This window comes from Drosophila simulans, chromosome 3R (genome assembly GCF_016746395.2).
Source record: "Drosophila simulans strain w501 chromosome 3R, Prin_Dsim_3.1, whole genome shotgun sequence".
Taxonomy (NCBI): Eukaryota; Metazoa; Arthropoda; class Insecta; order Diptera; family Drosophilidae; genus Drosophila; species Drosophila simulans.
Genome location: NC_052523.2, coordinates 9,007,413 through 9,021,786, shown reverse-complemented (window position 1 = coordinate 9,021,786; position 14,374 = coordinate 9,007,413). Strand labels below are relative to the sequence as shown.

Genomic DNA, 14,374 nt, shown 5'->3' with positions numbered 1-14,374 from the left:
ATGCATGGATATGCGATTGTGGCTGCCCCCTGACCCCGGAACCTGAACCCCGGACTCCTGACCCCGTCAGCCCTTGGCCCTCATCCTGAATTACTCCCTGATATCCCCAACATCCATCCATATATCCCTGTCTTTCTCAGCACTGTTGCTCGTTTGTTTGCTCGTGGCAATTAACTTGTGCTAAACTGTTATCAGCTTGTCATTCAATTGCGGATTGCGAATACGACGCATGGAGCTTAGGGCATTACCTTCCACTAGCTTCTGGTTCTCCTTCATCGCTACAAAGAACAGGATAATTAGAACAACAATTTAAAGGGAAGCCAGTGAATTAAAGGAATTGTTGCACTATCTTTGATATAAATGAGCATTTAAATAACTAAACTAATTACTAGTTGCTAAAATAAAACAATGAATAAATTACAAAAATCTTTGAGTAAATTTGGCTAAAAGTGAATATATTTTGGCGCTTCTGTGCTGCAAATAAACTGCATTTCCTGTTTCGACAAACATGCTAATGTTGATTGCGTAAATTCCTTGCACACATGCAGCAGCCAAATTCGACACTTACCACCGCCCTTCCTGCCAAAAGTTTCGCATGCCTCGGCAAAATATTTTGTCGCCAGGAGCATTTCTTTAATTTAGTTGTAACTCTAAAATTTCTCTGGCTTGTATTTGCACGTATATTTATGTGTTCCTCGCCAGTTGGTGGCATTTACCCAGTCCCATGCGTTCTGTACATTGGTTTTAGCTGTTGGTTGACTATCCTCCTCGTTGTTGCCAAAAGTTTTCGGGCAGAAGAAACTTCGCCTCGGTCAGCAAAACAAAGGCGCAAATTACAATTGAAATTTTTGCCGAAATATAAACATGCAGTCGAGCATCTGCAGCAAAAATTCAGCATTTATCAAAAATCGTTCATGGAAGGTTAAATTTATTAAGATTGAAAACTCTAACTTGATGAACGTATTTATTTATTTATTCCTTCAGAAATAGACTCAAATTGTTTGTATGAATGACAGTTTTTAACGGATGAAAATGATTAGTCTTTTAATTCCTAAATTTTATTATTTACTTATAGCTCTTATCTACCAGAGTTTTTACTTAGATATGTCGATTTTTTTTATGCATTTAAAGGCTTCGCCATGCGTATTGTATGCATTCATAAATTTACCACTTTAAATGTGTAGATACATAAATATGCACACACACATTATGAGATACAGTTTTTTGCGCTTGTGGTGTTGCTGCCAAGCATTTCCGCAATGGTCCAACGCAAAATTGGAGCATATCCGGTGTGCTTACAAAAGACAAAACAATTACAACAACAAAGAGCGCAAGGAAACAAAAAACCAAAAATATAAATAAAATAAGGCAAAACAGCAGTCCCAAAAACGAAGACGGGAACAATGAAACGTTCTCGGCTACATATTTCTTGGCCAACTTTGTTGCAGCTGCATTTCGCCAAAGTTTCCAGAACTCAAGTCTCGATTTCTTTGATGAAGCAAAAACAAGGCGAAACCACAGCCACCGCAGCATCAGAGTTGAATCCGTGTTCAGCGTTCCAGCACCTCCCGAAAACATCCAAACCCCCAGCCACCCAACCACCCAAGAGTATTCCCATTTTCCTCCAAACCCAGCGTAAAACAAAAAACAATTACAGCAACTAATAAAGAAACATTTAAAAAGCAAAAGTTTATGCCAGGACCAGTACTGCGCTAAGATTCTTTGCTTAAGGACTCGGACCCTGGTCCGTCAGCAGTTTTCCTCAGCGGTACATGAATAAGCAATTAAAAAGTTGTTATTAAAATTATTATGTGAAATCGTAATGAGAGTATAGTGTTCCGCACAGACAAGTGCCGCCCTGCAGGGCATTGTTAAATGTTCTGTGGATCCTGCACTTTTCAATCAGTTTTTATTCCCCCGACCGCGGAGTTCAAGGCTGCATTATAGATGAAAACATTCAACAAATTTTTATATTCAGGAAGTCATGTTTTTTATTATGGATCATTTCTGTTATTGTGTGGAATTCCTTTTTGTTAATCTGTGCTTATAGATAATTTTTCTGAATTTTTTGTATGTATAAGTGTGCGAAAAAAGCGATTGATTATTTGCCATTATATGTAAAAGTTTGTCACTGTAATGGGTATCCTGCGGTCACTTTCCCAAACTTTGCACTCGCCCATGTTACGTATACGTAATTTGAGAGTATATCGCCGAAGGGGTCGAATTGTCGGAACTCTGGCTAATTGCTCGTAATTGTTGGCAGTTAAAACCTTTGTAAGAGAGAGTTCACTGTACCGTCGGGTATCGCAATTGATACGCTCAAAAGGATGTCAATGCCAGGACAGGTCGCCACTATCAACCACGCTGTTTGCTGTCCACTGTGGTCGGAGTGCAACACAACCTTGTGCCACTTTTCCCCTTGAAAAGCCAACATCTAACAACTAGAATGCCACAGCCACCGACAAACTGACTTTCCTGTCCCGCTGCATACCAGATGCAGATGCAGATGATGACGATGAGATGCCCAGTTGCGGGTTTCTGGCATTTTGTTTATTTTAATTAGTGGAAAAAATATGGCGCAGGGCACGCAATGAAGTGCTCCACTTGGCCAACTCGCCTCAATGCGCTCCCAACAGCCGCAGGTCGACGCAACAATGCAGCTTTGTTGCGCGGCAGCACAGGAAAGCTGCACTGCGAGAAACGAACCCCCCAATGAGGATTGGAGCTTAAGAAATTAACCCATTAGTACTAGTAAGTAAATGAAGTGTATTAGTACACAAAAGAAGTCAAAATATAAGGCTTTCACGCGGTTTTTTCTTAAGTGTATGTCAGACCAGGCATGAAAGATGGCAGATGCGTTGGCGCTTGTGGTCCATTCGTTCCTGTCTGCTGATGGCGATGGTGATGCCATCCTAGATGCCCCAGTCCCCCGGACGGAGTCAACCCATTTCCCATGCCCATACCCCTACCCTCCCCTCCCAAGAGCACATTGCCGTAATGAGCACACCGCAATTTGTGTCGTGTGCTGCGGGCCGTTTGCCATTCATTTGGTAAAAATAACAATTAAATGTTTTCGCAGTGGCCTCTGCCCGGGAACTGGACTCGGAGATCTTATGTCCCTTGGTTTGGGCCAACAATTCACTTTTGTTTTTGGCCTTGTTACCGCTCGACTGCGGCCATAGCCACTGCTATGAAAATAATTGCTGTGCAAATATTCTCCTAAATTACAACATTGTGTATTTATTTTAGTTGGCCTGGCGAACAGACGCCGCCGGCGCTCGAGTGAAGAGTCCTGAGTTCCTGAAGAGGTCCTGTCAAGGCTAACGCAGGTTTTCAAATGGGACAGCACGCACTGAAGAAAAAATCGCCCCGATCTCTTAGTAACATAAATGTTTCACAATTTCTTAAACTTCTTTAGAGTAACTTAGGGTATTAGGTGCAGAAAAGCCACTAAATCAGGTAAGTTGCCTAAGATAGCAGGTATATAAGGGTTCTATAATCAGAGGGATTTCTTTCACACCACCTCGCTCTTAAAGACTTGAAGCAGCCAATAAAGCGGCCACCAGGTTCGTTGCCACACCTGTTTGCATTGGCTCCCCATCTGCTCAGGTCGCACCACTTATTATGATGATGCATATTCGGTTTGCACCACCATCGGCAGCGGTAACAGCAAGAAGCACCCAAACGCCCCACAACGGGGCAACTATAGCCCGTGTGGGGCGGCAAACGAGCGCAATTTTGTTTATTTCCGGCACAAAATAAACTTTCAAGGATAAGCAAACTTTTTGGCTGCCACAGCCGCTGATGCTGATGCTGCTGCATCCTTAAGCAAATTTCATGAAATAATATTTTAGTGGCGCCAGGGGCAATATGTGAAGTCGTGGCGCACACATCCGCCAAACCCCTTTTCCGCTCCAACCGACGGAATCCACAAAGCCACCAAAAACCCACCCATCACCCACACATCACTTCCTTGCAAGGCAGCCGCATAATATTTTTAAGAGCATTTAGTATTTTATGCACCTCTCGTTCGAAAAAATCTCAATTTATGCGGCTTGGGGGCTTTTGTTTTTTTTTTTTTCTATTCCCCCCAACATTTATACAGTTCCCTGGCTGGGCAAACATTGTTCAAGTCTTGCAAAAATATTTATCTGTCCACATTTCGTAGGTGGCTATAGTAATTAAAAGCTATCAAAAAATCTGGGAACTAGCTCAGTAAATAAGGCCCAAATGCCTAAGTAAACTTATTCCGGTGTGGAAATAGCTATACAAAATACCCCAATATTTGTCTGCTTAGATACAATTAATTTGCAAGGGTAAACTACGCATTTTCATTTCCTTTTTTAGTATCTCTGCTCGTAGTAGTTTGGCTTAAATATTCAGCAGCTTGACTGATAATTCCAATGCTACTGTGCCGTCATCATCAGTGCCGTCTGCCTCTTGAAGCATTTCATTTGCTAAATGTGTGGTGTGTTGTCACATGAGCACCACCACCTGCCAAAAACCACCCAAAAGCCATTCAATCCACCCGAAATGCTCACCCCCTTACCAGCCATTGTGTAGTTCACACAAACTTCCACTTTTGCCGCCCTTCAGCAACTGCAACGCATGGAAATTTCTCTCTGCTAATGAAGTGTGATTGAAATTTTGTTAATTTGCTCAAGTGCTGTGTGTGTTCTGTGCTTGTAGAATTTCTTATTTACATAATCTCAAGCATTTACCATGAATTTCTAAAGATTCGCTTAATTGAATGTAGAAATAATTTCTAAGGCCTCCCGTAAAATTGCTCGCATAATTTTCCCATTCTTTTCGAAAATCAGGGAAAATTTGGTTCTGCACTTCTAATCGACAAAAGAAATAAACTTCTTTGAACGGGAATTGTGAGTGAAAAAGTTTTGTACCCTGAAAGTTCGTAATTAAAATATATACTCCTAGTTCTGATCCTTAATCTTTTTCCTAGCTTAGTTCAAATGTGTTACATGTTCGACTTTAAATCTGTATTTCTAAAAGCAAATCACCTTTGGCAAAATACGTTTCGTTTCTTGAACAAAAGTCATGGTCGTGGCTGGAACCTTTTAACGTCCTCGTCAAATTAAATTTGACAGTGCTCTATTACGCAATTTTGTGAGTGAACAAACCCGACTTTAATCGAATAAAATGCGTAAATAAAATTTGGCCAAAAGCTCTGTGGAAAAGCGGAAGCAAACCGCAAATAAAAAGGACAGAAGCCGGAATGGAGAGTGTGCAAAACACACTAATATTTTCGGAACAAAAAGTAAATAAGAGCAGCAGGAATTTATTTCACATTTTTTTTAAGGTAACACACGGCGAAACGAGGAAATAAAAAACAATTACGGAAGGCTAAGGACTACAAGGACAATGCCATATACACACAGGCTGCTATGCAGGACAGTCGCGGAAATGAAGTTATAACCATTGTTGTAGCTCCTCTGAATTTACTGCGGCCGGAGAGTTTTGCGGCGAATGTTTTCTTTCAGTTTTTGCACTACTTTATTTTCTTGCTGGCTGCCCATTAGGTTTCAAGGAAAGTTTCACCGCTTTCCACTAGCCACGGACACCATTTCGGCTACGCCCAGTTCCAAATTGGGTATCAAATAGTCTAGAGATGCTGTCTGCAGCTGCTGCCGCTGACCAGGATAAATTTATAGTCAGCGGAAAGGCGCGCAAATAAAATAACATTGACAATTGGCAATTGAATTTTTCAAAGAAATACTCCGCAATAGCAATTGCAATTGATTTAGGCATGCCAAGAGCATTTGCGCTTATACATTTTGGTCGTGAATCGCATCTGAGACAAGACCGCGCACTTTGCATGGCAATGCCAAAAGTTCACCGTCTGCACTTTAAGAATTCCAGTTTGCTTTGGCAAATTAGATTCGAATGATTCCGCTGTTTATTTATAAAGTTGACTAAGCACTTTAGTTGAGTGGAATAAAATCTTTAAAGGATTTTAGTTTTTAAAGATTTTATTAAAGAAAATATTTGCAAGAACAATAAACATTTCATATATATATTTTTCATGCTGTTTTTGGTAGCACGACTGAAACTATTTCGGTTAGATACAACGCAATTTTTGAGTGGCTAGGCATATATAATTTTGTGAGTGCAACCGCTGACATTGTGCGGGGTAAATTGCTCCAGTCCAGCATCCAAGTGCAGCTGCAACTGTGTTGAACTTTAGCTGAAGGTTAGCCGCCAACGCAGCGGCGAGCAAACAAGGAAAAGCTGGAAACGGGGACATTTCAGCGTGGCAGGTACGTGTTTTGGCCCGAAACCTGTGAGCCAAAGTCCCCGGCAATTGCCACGCATTACACTCGCTGCAGTGCACTTACTTTTGCGGAATGCTTAATTCATGCGTGCAACTGTGGTTGCAACGTTTATGATGTGGTTATGTTGCATCTGCAACTGGGATGTCGCTGCTGTTGCCGCTGCCGCTCTGGATTCTGGATTCCGCTGCTGCCAGCTCCGCTGCTGGCAGCGTGCTGGCATTGTTTGCTAGGCTGTCACACGGCGTATGCGTAATGAGCTTACGTACCTGCATGCAGGTGTGTTGCCTGTGTTGCATGTGCTGCTGTTGCTGCTGCTGCTGCTGCTGTATTTGTCGTGCGTGTGCATGTGCACATGCCACAATTAGGCATTCTGACTGTGGAATTTGCGTTCAGAGCAGACAACTCTCGAGACTACGTGATGCTGCGATGCAGCTGCACGTTTAAAAAAGGGGAGATGTTTGCTGCAAAATGCACCAACCCATTGAGTAAGTTGCTCATAGAAAAACACCCAATAAAAGCATACAGATCGTATAGTTATAGTTCTACATTAAAGTCAAAATAGGCCACATTTATACTATCTCATTTTCCCACTATTGCTGTTTTATTTCAATATCCATTTAATGTGTGTACTTTCGGACCAAACCAATTTTTCCTCTGTACAACCGCTCTCTTCCGCCAGCAGGTGTGCAAATTGAAAGCTTTAAAAGGCCGCGGATCATCAGTTGTTGCAACTGCAACTCTCTTGGCTCGCGGACCTTTGGTTTCGTTTGGTTGACAGCTTTGCGTGCATTAACTGTCAACACTTGTCGCCGGACGATTGCATTTCAACAATTATGACAAAGTGCTGGATGAAATTCAACTTTTGTCCACGGACATGCCATTATATATCGGTTAACTTGCTTTCGAAAGGGATTTCACTTTTTCCAGCAGGACGAGCATTATGATATTGTAACCTTTTTGAACCAATTACAGAGCTAAACAATATACTATCTTAGACTATGAGTATGTGGAGTACATTAATGAGGTTTTATCATGATTCGTAAGGAAGTATTTAATTATGAGTACAAACACCAACCTTTTATTCATTATTAAGGGAAATATTTTGTGTTAATACTTAACATTTTTACAAGATTTTATTGTCCAACGTTGGAAGTTAAGTTCTGTCCCTGAATGGGGCGACCTGTATTCCCCACTGGTCATCCATTTGTTAAACTGTTGATTGCACTACATCTGCACATCCCTCTCCATCGGCATGTCCATCTCCATTGCAGTCGGAGTCGGAATCGGAATCGCTGGTTCCCTGGCGAGCTGGCCCACAAGTGCTTTTCCGTTTGACAGGTTGCTGATGGGCCGCAAGTCCAGCGAGTTTAAACGGCGCTTAAAGGCTGCGGCTTCTGCGGCATCTGGGAGCGATCAGGGCTGCGTTTTTATCTGCGCATTTATGTCTGTTTAATTAAAGGCCCATACATCCATATATATGAAGTGGCCACTGGGAGCGGGATATATGTATGTAATTTATAATTTGCATATAGCGAAATTAAATGCAAATTACTAGAGCAAATATATACGCTGATATTTGTATGCAGCCAACGCAAACAAGCGACATAAATGCCCAATTTCGGTTTATTAAATTACGTTTAATTTTTGCCAAACAACTACGAAATCGGTGTGTATTTAAGTATATATTACGCTAGCTGGCTCTGATGATAAACATTTTCATTGAGGATATATATCGGTTTTTCGTTGTGCGTGTTTCTTTTTTACAGGATAACAATTAAAATAAATTATGTTAGGTAATTAGCTGGCTAGCAATTTTTGGCATTGGAATTTATGTCGTGTAATTTCTTGTTTGGAGCGGAATATTAATTAAATTTTTAGTTTTTGCTTATTAGCTATCATTTTATTTCACCCATAATTAATTTCGCCTTTGTGTTGCCACAGCAAATTGCAATTAAATTTCATTTCCACAAACTGAGGTAGTCGCAAAATAAAAAAAACGAGCGGGAAAGGAATCCAGCGAAAATTGCGTGAAAAATATCAAAATCAAATTGTGTGCGTAAATAAATTGAATTTTGATTGCCGTTCGCCAGGTTTGTTGCAGCACTAACGAAGCTCCATTGTTGCCACGCCCACCAACTCGCTCCCTTCGCCACCTGATTACACAGAGAAAAAATCCCAGGCAGTAACTCATCCAGCTTTATTAATGACGATTTGTCAGCGGAGTGCACGTAGGAGTGCCGAACAATATGCAATGTAAATTCGTGCGAAATTTCATTTTCCCCAATTCAGTTGGTTGGATTACATAAACCCCCGCCCTTTGAATTCATGCGTTTCTATAAACAGTAATGAGCATAATATTAGTATAAAGAAATCGTAGTTGATTACTTTTTTGCAGTAAATAAACATTTGCTTAAATTGCTGTTAATGAATGTGGTATAAAAACGAATCTCTTTATTAAAAAGTGGAAACTAATGCTAAGAGTATAATTAATTTCTGTATTAATCCGAAAAGCCATGCTAGAATTAACCTAAAAATCCTTGTTTATAAGCTGCACATTTAGCAGCTATTATATTGGCCGCAACTGCTTTTTCATATATGTACACACATATGTACATATGTATGGGTTCGATTTGAGGTCGAAAGTTGGAGCGTGCCGATGTGAATAAAATATTCATGGCATCAATCGGGTCCTGACACATGCCCTGGAATCCAACCACGACAATGGCTGGCCAAATTTATGCTAATGCATGGCCTAGCTGAATTACCAAAGTTGCGAGTGGTGGCCATAAGAATGGATTCGCGTATTAAAACTCCATAGCCATGTGCATAATCCTTAAATTGTGTGTCGTACAACAATTTGCAGGCTTAGCCAGGCATTTGGAAATGGAAATGAATTTGCTCTGTTTTAAGCACTAACGAAGCAATTGTGTGACCGAAACAGTGACAGGGAATTCCGAGCAAGAGGACGATGCATTGGCTTGCCTTTGACATATTCGCTGGGTATTAAAAGTCAAATTCAAGTGGCTATGGTCAAATGCCATGAACTTTGCCAGACGAATCAAATTCGTTGGCCAATATGTCACTCCATGTGCTATTTTTCGGCTCGTATGCCCCCAAATTTCCTCTGTTTCCTCCGATATTCTTCGCCTGTTTCCAACTCCTATATCTCGAACGGTGAGTGACTCCGTCTGTTGCTCCAGTGATTATGGCAATTTATTTGGCCAACCGGCAATGCCTCTTTCTGGATCCTGGGCCTCCGTTTGGCCTCCGTTCTCTCTGTTGGCCATTCACTTTTATGGCTATATTGGCTGGCAGCTCGGTCCAGTTATTTGGCAGGCTTCAATTAATTAATTGACCTGTAATGAGCTCCCCCCGACTGACACTGAGTGGGAAACGAGAACTCAGCATGTGGCCCTGGAGCAGTAAAAATAGGTTCTTATACCCCCACTAGGCATTTCACGGATGCCTGGTATTGTCTTTTTAACGTTTTGTAGTTCAAATATTAATTAGTTTGTTCTTCGTTTCCTAGAAATCATAAACCTTAATTCTTGTGCTGTATTGTAGAATATAAATCAATTAATTCAGCAACTGCTGCACATTTTCTCTTGGAACCATAAGCACTACAATTTACAACTCAATTTTTCAATTTGATTAAGAAGAGACGACTTAATTCTTAATCCCCATAATTTTGGATAATCTTAACATCCGGACTGCCCTATAAAACGTATCGCATAACAATGCATCATGGCCACATCCCCTCGACTGTACCAATTTGGGCTTTAATGCTGTGGCATAAATCATTTTTTCGCAATTCGTTTCAATTGCATAAAAGTATTTCATGCACTGCCTTCTTTTGGCTGACTTTCAGTGTGTGTATAGCACATTTTGCTGGGTGTTGGGGCTCTGGGGGCGTGGCCAATGAGGCGGCGAGCGGAAGTGCCATCCTAGCCGCCGTTAACATGCAAGCAAATGCATTTGCCATCTACCATCAGGCATTTACCCACTAGCCAGCAACCCAATGCCCGATACCCAATAGCCACGGACCTCGCGTTTTGGCCCCCGGCCAGTGGAAAAGTAATGAAAAAATGCGTTTGCCAAAAAACCAACAGCAGCATGGCGAACGGCAAACTTTGTGGCCAAGTGGAGGAGCAGTAGCTGATTTCTGCCCACTTATGCAGGCATCGAGGCGAGCGAGTGTGCGGCAAATAAAAACCAGCTCCAAGGCGGCCACCGCAGAAGCGGAAACGGAAATCGGAAACTGTGCAACTGTGCAGCGGCAAAGCAGAAGAAGAAGCAGCGGGAAAGGCAAAAATAGGCGGCACAAGGACAACAGCAGGCGGGCCTGGGATGGCGATAAAAGTGTTGCAATTTATGGTCAGGCTAGATGGCGCCCAAACTCGGTCTTCGCTTCGATTTCAGCACAGCATCATGCAGGGCTGACCACATTTTAGAGTATAGATTAGCTAAAAACTAGCTAAAAACTGAAGTAGAAGTTTAGTAGACTAAAGTTAGTTTCATTAAACTGAAAATATGTATTACGAATTTCTTCATTTTCTTATTTTGTTAAATAAGGGTAGTTTTATAATCATGCCAATATTGGAAGCATAACTTACTTCACTAATATAAAGCTTCATGCTCAATACCATTGTATCTTTATTTTTAGCGACTAAAAGTCTAAATTGGCATAGCTGGTTTTAGCCTTTTGGCCCTAGAAAGAGTTCGAGTCCGAGGCGCGGCCAGCTTAAGTTTCTGGCTAATTGATTTTGCGATTTTATCTTTTAATGACTTTTCGGGAAAGTGCAGAGCTAAAATGGCGAGATGTTGGCCGCTGTATATATTTGATTTTAATTGCATTAAATACACTGCTTGCCGATGCCCTCGCAGCAAGCAGTTCTTTAACGACGACGGCCTAAAACTATGCAACACAATTTTACCACAACTCGCTGTGGCGTTTAAAACCGCGCACAAGACGCGTTTGAAGTCGAATTTATTTCACTTGTCAGCCCTTCGTGCTGAGGAAAGTAGTGATATTTGGCTTTTCCATTTTTCTCCATGGGAAAATACATGCAGCCGAGCTTGGCACTGTCATTTAAATGTTTCACTTGAATCTGCCAAAGAACAAGTGTCTAAAAATGAATGCAAAATTTAGATCAAGGAACATCTGAGCAAACGATTTATTGGCACATGAAATAAATAATCACATTAAAACGACCGTTTTACCCAACGAAATAAGAAGTCACATAAATTTGATTATTTTCGCTTGTTTATTCTGGTTTGAATGTTTTTCTTTTTGGTTTTGGGCTTGTCTTGGCATTGGCATTTCATTTCTGTTGCTTACACTTTTCTGTATTTCATATTTCTATCGTTTCAACGATTTACATTTTTTAAATTACTTAAACATTAAGTTGATATTCGCTTGGGTTGAAGCTAAATGCAAATGAAACATTAATATTTTATCCAATATTTTATGCATCATTAAATAATCCATTAATTAACAATTAGTCGCGTGTTTCTGTGTATGTGAGCGCGTGAGTGTGAGTGCGAGTTCATTTAAGTGTATCCGTTCACATCATTAAAGCAAATATTTACAGTTACGTAGGGTTTGGGTGTGCATGTGTGGTCTTAACCGGGAATCACACGGACATCTCCTGCATGTGTATAAATTTAAATTGCATTCGATACAGATAAATAATGCAGTTTACGGCCGAGGGCTCCCTAATTTCCATCGCTGCTCGATAAGCCGACACACGTTCGCATTCCATGTCCATGTACTCCCATTCCAGCCGACTGGCCCCCGATTTAGCTACCAGTAATTAGTTGGGCCAACACGGTGGGCAGGAAGATGGCCACGACCCCCGCCGATCCCCGCCAATTGCTGCGGCCCGAAGATGTGGCGAAATAGGTCTCCAAGAAGCCACGGAGTCCGGTTCCCGATGACAGCGTCACTGCAATGGCCATCAAATGCATTTTTACAGAGAGAAGTAATAGTAGTTAAGTATAGCCACGCAAGCACCGTGGTTATACAATGTTTTATCAATTCTAATTTACTTATTTCGAAGCCGATTTCGATATACTTTCTTTAGACACATTCAATAAATTTTATATAAAAATTTAAAAAAAATCTAGATCAAAGTTCGATAATGAAATTGAAAAGAGGAATTTTCAAGCTGAAATCGTCTTTAAATCAGTTTGCTTGTTTTCGGAAATATTTTCTTTTCAGTGCTTCGTGGCTGTCGGCAGCTATCCTTTTGAGGCTTACCTCTGGCCGGCACCGGATCCTTTTGCGGTGTGCCCAGCTCGATTTCCTTGTACTCCTGATAGAGATCGCCAATTTGCGCCGTACAACGCAGGATGAGTCCTCCGCCTCCAGCGCCTCCGCCGCCGCCGCCACCCAGGTGCAGTGCGTTCGCCAGGCCATTGCCGTTGCCATTTCCATTGCCATTACCATTCCCGTTCCCATTTCCATGGGCACTGAGCCCAGCCACAAAGTGAGTCGCCTGCAGCTGCAGCTTCAGACTGAGCCGGGATGCAATCAGGCTGTCAACCGTTCGAATGTACTGCGTTTCCTCCGTGCTGACCTGTCGCAAAAGGAAAGAAAAATATTAACAGATGCTGTCAAGAAAAGAAAGCATAACGCTTTTTATTTAGATCTTGACTTGGGTTAAATATTTTACATACTATCTTTCATTAAAGAGGCACATTTATACAGCAAAACCCAATTCTTGTTGCAAATACAAATCAAATCAATCGACCCACTTTAAGCGCAATATTTTGAGTTTTTTTTCCATTTTGCATACTAATCGAATGCTAGTACATGAGCTAAAATATGCTTTAAATTATTCATGGTGAGCTTCCAGCAGCAATTGCAGTTGCAACTGATTTTCTCTTCCGCTTCCGACGCACACACCCCTCCCCATCGTCCTTTCACTCCCTCAACCCTTTTGCGTTGAGTTCTTTTCCACAAGTCAGAAAATAATGTTGCAGCATGCAGGCCGAAAGGAGAAATAACAGCAGCAAAAGGGAAAAAAGGCCAAAAAGAGTGCTAGAGTTTCGCATCGAGTTTTGTGCAACTGCATATGAATGGCAATTTGTCGTCTGTCCGTTTCTCCAACTCGTTCCCTTTTCTGTCTGTGCATATACAGTGTGTGTGGGGTTATTACAAGCATGTTGCACTTGTGGCCATGGCTGCTTGCCAGTGACCAATCCTTTGACCAGCTCACTCAGAAAAAAACTACTTGAATGTGAAATACATAATGAAAATAATCTCTAAATAATTATGCAAATGTGAAGATACTGAGATTCGCCACATATCAATTTGGTAACAGTCATATTGTATTTTTATTTCAAATGCAATTTTGAGTGATTTTAACGTTTTTTTCTTTAGTGCAGCTGAGAAGTGTGCTGGGCTTTTTGGCCTGGCCAGGAAAGTGCAGTGGAGGCTGCGAGGCAAGGAAACGGACACTGAAAGCGAACGAAGCGAACGGACATGTGCATGTCATATTTTTGTTGTTGCTTGTGGCGAGTTGTTGGCCAAGTAGTTGTTGTTTCCACAGTTGTCGTTACGATTGTTGTTGCCACTGGCATTGCCATTTAAAAACGAGTTTTCAATGTTACACACAACTATGGCAACAACAGAAACATCAAGAGACACTTATTCACTCATCCGCCCGGTTGGTTCGCCTCCCTTTTCCGCTCCCAACCAAAGTGTCCGGCATTTTGTTCAAGTGTACGCCAGTGTGTCCGTCCGTGTGAAGGCTGTTTGCCGTTGAAAACTGTTTAAGTGATGCCTTTTGAGGAGCGCTGAAAATTTCATTTCCGCCATGACACCAACAGCAGTGCCTAAGCTTGACTGCTGATGTGAATATTCTATGCTTATACGCATACGTATGTACTTTGTATATTTTGTATGCATATGCGACACTCCGGTGCGAGCTTTCCGCTTCATTTGCCTGAGTTTTCCTTTTGCTTCGCACACAATTTCCTTTTGGCGCGAAAAGAAAACTCTAAACTGCCGTGCAATGCTTTTAGTGCGCAAATGGCGCATCGTCCATTGTTGCAGCGGGGAAAAAAGATGGCGGGAAATG

General features: G+C 41.6%; 1 protein-coding gene across 1 annotated transcript in view; it reads right to left on the bottom strand.

Annotated features, from left to right (window-relative positions):
- Window positions 1-11,535: 11,535 nt before the first annotated feature.
- LOC6727725 overlaps window positions 11,536-14,374 on the bottom strand; it is a 33,132-nt gene continuing 30,293 nt past the window's right edge. Inside the window, exons 6-7 of the mRNA XM_016176542.3 lie at window positions 12,550-12,868; window positions 11,536-12,235 (exon numbers count right to left, since the gene is read on the bottom strand). Coding sequence (XP_016034301.1) covers window positions 12,090-12,235; window positions 12,550-12,868 — 465 coding nt within the window. The 3' untranslated portion in view covers window positions 11,536-12,089. The remainder of the gene's footprint in view (window positions 12,236-12,549; window positions 12,869-14,374) is intronic.